This window comes from the organism of the source record quoted next, unplaced genomic scaffold (genome assembly GCF_019419815.1).
Source record: "Pyrus x bretschneideri cultivar Hongxiangsu unplaced genomic scaffold, Pyrus_bretschneideri_v1 Contig59, whole genome shotgun sequence".
Taxonomy (NCBI): Eukaryota; Viridiplantae; Streptophyta; class Magnoliopsida; order Rosales; family Rosaceae; genus Pyrus; species Pyrus x bretschneideri.
This window is the reverse complement of record NW_025999797.1, coordinates 1,131,031-1,140,451: the sequence shown is the minus strand read 5'-3', so window position 1 is coordinate 1,140,451 and position 9,421 is coordinate 1,131,031. Positions and strand designations below refer to the sequence as shown.

The window sequence follows — 9,421 nt, the reverse complement described above, 5'->3', positions numbered from 1 at the left end:
TCTCCTAAAAGCTTAACACACGCAAGGTTTTCTTTGTCAGGCTTCATTCACTCTTTCCTTTTTTTTTTCTTTTTTCTTTTTTATCAGAATCTTTTTCTTTTCTATAAACCCAATATTTTTCCGCTCTTTTTTTCCCCAAATTTCAAGGAAAACGACCATTAATAATATCCCCATCCTATCGCCATCTCAAAAGAAGCAAATTTTCCCCCAGACATTTTCCTCCTTTCACTTCACACCTGCCATTCTTCCCACACTCCCAGACTCCGCCGCAGTCCCAGTGTTTTCACCATCACAAACCCTACTTCACTTTCACCAAAATTTTCCCGGAAAATCGTTCCCATCCAGGAAAAAGCCCTTTCCTGTTCAGGCCCCATGAGAACGGTGTCGTTTACCCACTGCCCCCTGGAATATATAACACGAATCATCTCACAGTGTCCCACGCGTTCACAGAAACAGCGCAGCGCATCGCACCATCGCCAACTCTTTGATTCCAGCGCTCAAAATTCCAAATTTTAAAAAGATAGCACACGTGCGCTCTACCCGCTGCAAACCATAACCCCATTCCTTAATTCCATAATTGATATTGATTATTGGGTGTGCAGAATTCCGCTAAGTTATACAATGGATTAGCGAATAATGAAAACCACTAGCCCATAAAGATTGACCTTAAAACTATCACTTACAAGTACAGAAAAGTAACTAATGACGAAAGAGAAGCCGTCTAAACCAAAAGACATGAATAATAATAAAGATACGTAAATATTATTTTGGTTTTTGTACAACTAAATAAAACCCACCAGTATCAGTAAGTATGAGCTGTATCCACATAATTAGGGCAACAACATAATTACAGAAACCATAATTTGGTCTAAAAACATAGGATTATCAATTATTTATGTCTATATTATTTCCTTGTAATTGCAACTCTTTCATCTTGTTTTCTTACTTATAGGCTCTGTTTCATAGTACAAACGCGTCCCCCTATGTATTTGATTTTTTTTTAACCCGATGGGGAAACCCAAATCCAGAAACCCGAGGCCCCATGACCCTTTCAATTTTCCCAGAGAAAAATAAGAATAGTAAAATGAAAATATTACCGGGAAACCGACTCGGCCAGTTTCCCTATCTTTTCCACGAGCTCCCGAGACAGCTTCTTAGCCGGTTTCCTCTCCTTCTCGGGTCGAAAATTGAAGCCCAAAGCCTCCGAAACTTCCTCGGAGCTCCACCCGGCTTTTCGGAGCGAGTCCGAGAACCGATCCGCTTTGAGCAGCAGCGCGTCGAGTACCGCTTGGTTGTCCAACATAACCATCTCTCCCTCGAAAAACCCAGACGCGGATACCGAAACCATCTCCGATATATCCGTATCGCTCCACCCGCCATGTCTCAAAGCCGACCCGATTTGATCAATGTACTCGTCCACCCATTTCGGGATTTCGGACCTCGACGGCATATCGAAGAACCTTTCCGGAGAAGAGCACGACGACGACGAAGAGTTTGAGTTCCTCCGGCGACGATCCACGGCGGCATCGCTCCAGAACTCGACCCATCTAGGGGTTTTGGTTCCGGAACCGAAACCAGTGTCCAGGCTCCGCCGTGAGAAATTCGAAGACGACCCGGCCGATTTCTCGCTCACGGATCTTTGCTTCTTAAGGATATACGGGTCGGTCTCCGATTTCCGAAACAGAGACTCGCGCTCGAAGAAATCGGATAGATCCAAGCCGCAACAGAAGATCCGATTCTCGTCGACGTAGAAGATGGGGTTCCCCGCCAAACAGGGGTTGCACGGAATGTAGCAATGGTTGAAAATTGGTATCAGCAGCGGGGCTCTCTTCAAAGCAGTTCTCGCGACCCGCAAGGCCTTTTCCGGGTCGGCCGGTCTCAGACCCCAGGATTTGGACCAGAGGGTGTTCCTTGCGATTTGGAACGAAATCGCAGCGATCGGGAGGTCGAGCGAGGCCTTGAGACCGAGGCGGGCACCGGCGGCTCTCCAGTCGGGAAAACCGGGGCCGACGGGCAACCCGGCTGAGAGAATGGCTCTGAGGTCTGGAGGGAATACGAAGCCGAACTCCGCTTCAGCCCGGGCGAACTCGGATTCGGATAGACCCGGCTGGACCTGGAAACCGGAGCTTTTGAGGTGGGATATGACGTTGTCAGCTAAAGAGGAGAAGGAAAGAAGGCCGTTCCGTACGGGAAGAGTGGATTTTGCGGCGGTTGTTGGGGTTGGTGGGCCGGCGGCGGCTCGGGCGGAGAGGCGGCGAAGGCCGGCTACGTGACCCGGGTTGAGGCCGGTCATTCTCCGATCGACGTCGACCATTGTGAATCGGAAGTGGGCGGGGAATCGGATGAGATATGGAATGCAGGTGGCGTGTGTTGTGAAATGGTCTGTGTGAAGTGAACAAATGTAGGAAGTGTGTGGGAGGGGAGGGGAGTGGAGGGGAGGAGGTGCCGAGTGGGAGCGCCTTTTGGTGGGAGAGAAGATGAAACACTTTGGGCTGTGAAAAGCAAGATTGTGTATTTATAGCCGCTCTATAGTGGACCCCATTCAGATTTTGGTCTTGGTTTATTTTAATTTTTTTTTCATTTTCTAGGTTACTATTTAACTAAGCCTAGTCGTTACTAAATTTACTAATTTTTTTCCTTTGTTCTTTTTCTTTTTTTATTTAAAAGATAATTTGTGACAAATCACGGTTATCCATTCATTTCGAAGACCGCAAAGACTCATAGAAATATTTCAGTCTTTCCCTGATCACGGTTACTAAATTTACTAAATAATTTTCATTGAAATTTGTTTTATAATGACTAACCTTCTAAATTTACCAATTTATTAAACTGACCAAGATCTGCTAGAGTATCAACTATCAAGTTAGGTATGTTTCTAGTTCAGTCTTTTCTTTTTCTTTGTACTTGAAGTCAATTTCTTTCATTAATATCACCTGGATTAAAACATAATCTGTAAGGTTTAGCTTCTCCAAATACAAGTCTAAAAATAATAAAGGTAAATCGTTGCGTGATCTGTTAGGTGGATTATTCTTCGATATATGATTTTAGACATTAAATTCAATTAGTAAATTGTTTGAGAAAAGAATTTTACATTCTTTTAGAAATATAATTTTATCAACTTATTGAGCAACGGTTAAAAGTTAGAAAGTGTGGTATTTGGGGATTTGATTGTGATGTGCTGGGACTGGGAGTTTGTCACTTTTTCTAACGGGATTATAGTGCAACAAATGTCAAATTCCTTGACCTAATTAATTATTAAACGAGCTTTCTTTGTGCTAATTGCTGTTTTAACAATGAGAAAAACGATAAAAAAGTGGCCCATAAATAATGATGCATTTTGGTTTGATTCTTGGCAGAAGAGATAAAGGGGTAGCAGACCTCATCATATCATACCAACACATTGCTGTACAATAGACGTTAATTTGCTTTCTAAGTATTTTATTTAGGAAAACAAAGCAAGTTTTTACCTTTTTGCTGCGAAAATATTAATCCCTAATCATTGGTCATCAGAATAATAAGACCAACAAGGAGATAGATACATGTTCCTCAAGGTGACAGCATGCTTAATTTGATCATTAATTGCCAGGACAAGCCTCGCTAGTCCCCTCCAAATAAAGCTCTCTCCTTATCAATTTTGGTAATGTAACAAGTTAGTGGCAATTCTGTATTACGTCAGTTGGTTAATTGAGTTAGTGTGTTTATTTTCTATAAGATGAAACAGTTTAAGATAGAGAATTGTATATCATTCAAATCTACTTATTCAAGAGTATATACATATGTGCCCAAGAGATTAACTAGTAAATTACATACGGAATAAGTTCGTATAAGAACATGATCGTCATTAGTTCAATTAATTTCCAGACTTTGATTGGGGTGTTGTGGTATATGACATGCACATATCCAGCTAGATGAATGCATCGTTGAATGTGCAACCCAAGTGCAACAGTTAAAGATTTAACAGCCACAAATGTTATGGTATAATATAATTACTAGATAATCTCATATTACTATTACTCATATTTACATATGTCTCTTGCAAAGGATTTACATTGACAAAAGTCAACCTAAATTGATCAGAAAGTCAGCAACAGTGGCCATGGGGTATTCCTGGCAAGCAGGACAAAGCCACCCGCATATTCAAATTCGAAAGTCTGGTTTTTCTAATTCTCTCCCAATAATAACTACATATTTGAATATTTCCCATGCCATTAAGGACATGTGAATCATGTTTGATCCAGTAATTTGGTTGGTATAATAAGATTAGTGACAGAAAAACAAATTCCGTACCCTTTTTAAGAAACTACAGAAAGAGGACAGATATAAGGATGAATAATTTCGAGTTGACATCTTATTATATTATATAGTACACCAAAATATTGTCTAAATAATTTATTTTATTTATTTTGATCAAAGCATTTTACGTACTCTCACGTTAATAGCAAAGTTTGAATCTTACTTGTTTTTCCTCTACACTAGACAAACAATGAAAACGAAATTAAATCCATGCCTAACATAAAGCATAATTACTTAATCCTGCGAAGTACATCGTTGGGTCGATATAAACGACTACTTTCTTAAGTTGAGCATGTTATGGAAACACTGGTATTTGCCCAAGACAAAAACAACAACAACAAAAAAACATTTTCTCATTGAGTGAAGTCGGCTATATGAATCTTAGAACGTCATTGTGCTTTATTCTGTGTCACGTCTTTCGTTATATCCAAGTACTATAAGTATTTCCTTAGAGTCTCCTTCAAGTGCCCTAGACAACAAAAACAATAATTTAAACGGCTACTTTTCTCAGGAAGGCTAGTTATTGTTCTTGCTTTGGGCAGCTTAAATAATTCACCTGACCATCTCAGATTCTCTGAACATGTGAGGGTGGCCTTGAATTTCGTTTATTTCGATAAAAAAAAAATAGATTTTTGAATTTGAATTACATAATTTATATATAATCGCTTGGTCTAGGTGCATGTAGTGGGTCAACGGTTCGTGCAGTATACTTATATAATTTCACTGTAAAAACCCCTACAGGTACGGAAATGGTAAACCCGATAAGATGAAGTTGACACGATGAAGCAAATATCAACTTGCAGCATCTTAGTTTGGAAGTAACTTGGACACCACTCCTACGTGAGACTAGTTGGACGTGTTATATAAGCTGCTTTGCATGGGCCACACGCCATGCGAAGCCAAGTTACTGAGCAATAAACGCATCCAAAGCTCATCCACCAAATTAGTACATATGGATATTTGCATGAATATACACGCATACATACATTTGTATACGGATATTTGCATACTTTACAAATTTGTAATCAAAACGTGTTGAGAGTATGAATCTCACGTACAAAAAGAAGAGACATTGTATGCGTTTATAAATAATTGAGCTACTTCTCTCATAATGTCAATTGGTTTTATGGTGAAACTTCAATATCTTCATGGTATCTGAGCCATGTTGTCCCATGTGTGAAGCCTAACTACGTCATCTGATTTGTGTGAAAATGAATCCCGCATCCAATATAGAAAAAACCTTACATGTATTTAGAAATAATTGGGCTACTTTTGTATTGCTAAACATGGATAAGAATTCATCTGATTAGCATGTAGAGGAAAAATATGTCTTAGTTTGTTAATCTGGAGTTGGCACTTCCTCATCTTCTTGCGCCATTTGACATACATAAACGAAAGATAATTATAATAGATCGTTTGACGTCATCTACTCGTAAGTCAACTAGAATGATAATTATAATAGATCGTTTGGTTCTTTTTCATGAGCATATATAATGATCAAATAATTGATGATCCTAGGACTTACGAGGAGGCGATGTTTGACATTGATTCGAGTAAATGGCAAGTCACCATGAAACCCAAAAATGATTCAATGTTTTCTAACCAAATTGGACCTTGGTTGATCCTCCTAAGGGTATAGTTCACATAGGTAACAAATGGATCTATAAAAGAAAACAGAATTCAAAGGCGAGTCGAAACATATACAAAGCTAGACTTATATTTAAGGGGTATAGACAAATGAGAAGGCATCGAATTTTGATGAGACTTTTCCACCTGTTTCCATGATGAAAAGTATTCTAATTTTGCTTACAATAGCCGCTCACTATGACTATGAGATTTAGCAGATGGAAGTGAAAACTACCTTCTTAAACAACTATCTTGAGGAAGAACTATACATGGAACAACCAAAGGATTTATTCCTAAAGTTGAGGAGCATAAATTATGCAAGTTCAACGTTCCATCCATGGCCTCAAGCGAGCTTCTCGACAAGATCGAAAATAGCTATTGTTGGAGGGAAATTTTGGCGCCACATTTATTTACATCGAAATTTGTATTCATTGGTAATAGTAATATTTTTTACAAGGGCGTGTTTAAATTATCAGAAATTGTTTATTTCCAAGGACAACAAGTGGTCGTCGGTAGTAATTTCTCTATTTTCAAGGATAATTAGTTGTTGCCGGAAATGATTGTGTATTTGCGATAGGAATTAGAGGCCATAAAAACAACGATCTATTTTCAAGGGCAATCAATGGCTCTCAAAAATGGATATTTATTTATGAGGGCATATAGTTGTCATAAAAGATCATTGACTAGCTAGGTTATACATTTTTGTTCTTCTTCAATAGTTCCTCTTCACTAGTTAGGAGACTGTCAATTTTAGAGTTAATTTAAAAAGTTTTTTACGCTCTCTTATACTCATAAATGCTTCATCCTCACATAAATGAGATTAAAAAATTCTACAGCATATTAAAAATACTAAAACACTTTTAAAATACCAAAACACAAAAAAAAATTCATAATAATTCATTTATAAGTGTGAAGAGTGTAAAATAATATGCAAAAGCTCGTGATTGCATCCTCTATGCTTTGTCGATGGGTACTTCGTCGTTTGAATTTTTAAAACCCTACAAATTCTTGTGAATAGTATTGTAGGGGAGTTCAAAATAAATAATAATTAATGTACAAGTGTGAAAAAGATATAAACACTTGCATCCTTCACACTTAGACGATACTTACATCGTCATTTAGATTTTAAAACCCTCCAAACCCTCATGAATAGTGTTTTTGTTTGAGTGAAAAATTATTAAAAATTCATAATATTTATTTTAGAAGTATGAAAAACGTAATATATATATATATATATATATGTAATCACTTGTAATGACAAGCTTTACAACTTTTGCAAATGGATCAAATCCGAAATCTGACACCATACTCCATAAACCCTAGATTTATATTTAACCATCGATTGTCATTTATTCTCTATTCTTCTCATCAGATTTCTTTTTTTGAAAACATAATCTTTTAGCAGATGCAAACTAATAAACAGCTCGGATCGTTGATATCACGTTTTGATGTTTACGGTTAACCGAAATATGAGTCGATGTTATATAGTTTGTTGGATTCTTTGATCTCAGTTATATATAAAAAAAATTTGGTCAACTCAAATAAGATTACAAAATCTCACAAGCAGGTTGTGGGATATCTCAATGTATGCTATGTATAAAATCCGATATCTACTTTTTCATTGGGTTGGTGATCGAGTCGGTTCTTGGTGAACCTAGGACGCCAAAACTTTGGGATGTCATAACTCGTAAGGGCAATCCTTAAGCACTTGAGGGGTCCTAAGGATATGATATTAGTGTGTATGAAAAAAACGTTGAAGGGATGTTGTTTGTGAAAGACTACACTAATTCCGACCACATGGAATCTACAAAGTGTAGGTCCATATAAGAATGTCTCTTCATTTTGAATAAAGGAGCTATGAGTTAAAAAACCATGTGCAGAAGTGCATAACGCTCTCCATGTGAATATTAGGTGATTACAATGGGGGATTACTAAACTTGTAAATGTTAAGCAATATGCAGAAGTGCAAAACGCTCTCTATAAATGCTAATTGAGAGATTGATTTTTTATAAATAAGTTCATCACTGAATTGTAAAGGTTCCTACCATTAAATTACTAATGTCATTATTAGGTGATTACAATGGGGTATTATCGCAAGCCAAGAAATTACGGTTTCGTGAGTCGTCCAAACAAAAATCTAAAAAAATTATCACCAAATTAGAAAATTTGTGAAAAAAGAAGAAGGTTCAAGTTTAAAGAATTAACGTTGTAGAAAAGTAGTGAACCCAATCACTAATACAATGACACGAAGCATCTTGATTTCAGCATAATGTATGAGCCATCTTACGATGGTGGATTTCTATTGATTTCAACATAAGATTGATTGATTTCGAGATGGTTTTCTCTTGTAAAAACAACTTTCATTTAATTCGATTAGCTAGATATTATTTCTCCATGTCTTTTATTGATGATATTTATGCATAATAGTCATAAAAATAGGTGTGAGTGATAGAAAGATATTAGTCTTGATATGAAGTGGTTACAAGTAAAGTTTTCGCCATAGTCGTTAATTGTCACTATATATGTTCTTTTTAGCCATAACAGTGTGACTAATAGAGCTTAGTTATAGAAGGCTGTCGTTATTAAGGTTTTTAATTATGATAAAGGGTTGTTGTGACCAAATACTTATTAGTCGTTATAAGGGTGGTTATCACTAAGATTTTTAGTCATGAAGAGTGCTTGTAACTAAAAGAATGTTGTGAATAAAAGTTAGAACTTTGTTTAATTTTCTAATAACAAGGTATATTGTGACTAATACATTTCTAGTCACTCAGTGTGTTTTTTGGTAACTAATCAATTAGTCACGAAATTTTCAGGCACAACCCAGTTATAGAACTTTTTCATAACTAAAAGTTGTAGTTAAACATTTTATACTTTTAGTAATAATCTTTGTTGTAACTAAAAGCCTGTTTTCCTTTTTTTTTTTGGGTAGTGTTTGACATTGAAGCTTGAATCTGATTCTGTCCTAGATCCCTCTTACTAATCATTTATGCATGCACAAAAATTAGCTAAATATCATAAATAGTTAAGGTTTCGCCATAAAATTAAAGGAAAACTAACGAAAAGTCTAAAAAAACTTCCATTTTAATGAAAAACTCTTTTTAAAGGTATAGTGAATAGTACCAGGGAAAGGTATAAATGTAGTTTTTCGTTAAAAGTGAACAGTACTAGGAGTGTTTTGTTAAACCTCCCTAAAATTAATAGGAAGATGGTGAGTAGCTCTACTTCTACAAGCTCATATGTAAGATCCATTTTGTCTCCAATGTGAGATTTGTACTCTCAACATAGTGACGAATTTTTTATTCTAACACATGGACAACACAAATTGAGTGACATTGAGCACGTGTGGCCATTTGACATAATATGTGCGTCAACATAGCTATGATACGTATCCACATGAAGGTTGTTGAAGTTTCATTATAAAATAAAGGGACACTTTGGATGGGGTCCCTAACTATCAATGTTTTTTTACTGAAACCTTTGTGGTTTTTAGTTTTTGATC

The 9,421-nt window shown here is 36.7% G+C and overlaps 1 protein-coding gene across 1 annotated transcript; it reads right to left on the bottom strand.

Annotated features, from left to right (window-relative positions):
• Nucleotides 1–740: 740 nt before the first annotated feature.
• LOC125471199 lies at nucleotides 741–2,648 on the bottom strand. The gene has a single exon (XM_048571378.1). It carries the CDS (start codon nucleotides 2,312–2,314, stop codon nucleotides 1,094–1,096), a length of 1,221 nt encoding a protein of 406 aa, XP_048427335.1. The 5' UTR covers nucleotides 2,315–2,648; the 3' UTR covers nucleotides 741–1,093.
• Nucleotides 2,649–9,421: the final 6,773 nt, after the last annotated feature.

What these genes read in the sequence shown, in the direction of transcription:
- LOC125471199 (XM_048571378.1), bottom strand. Translation starts at nt 2,314, where the DNA reads ATGGTCGACGTCGATCGGAGAATGACCGGCCTCAACCCGGGTCACGTA.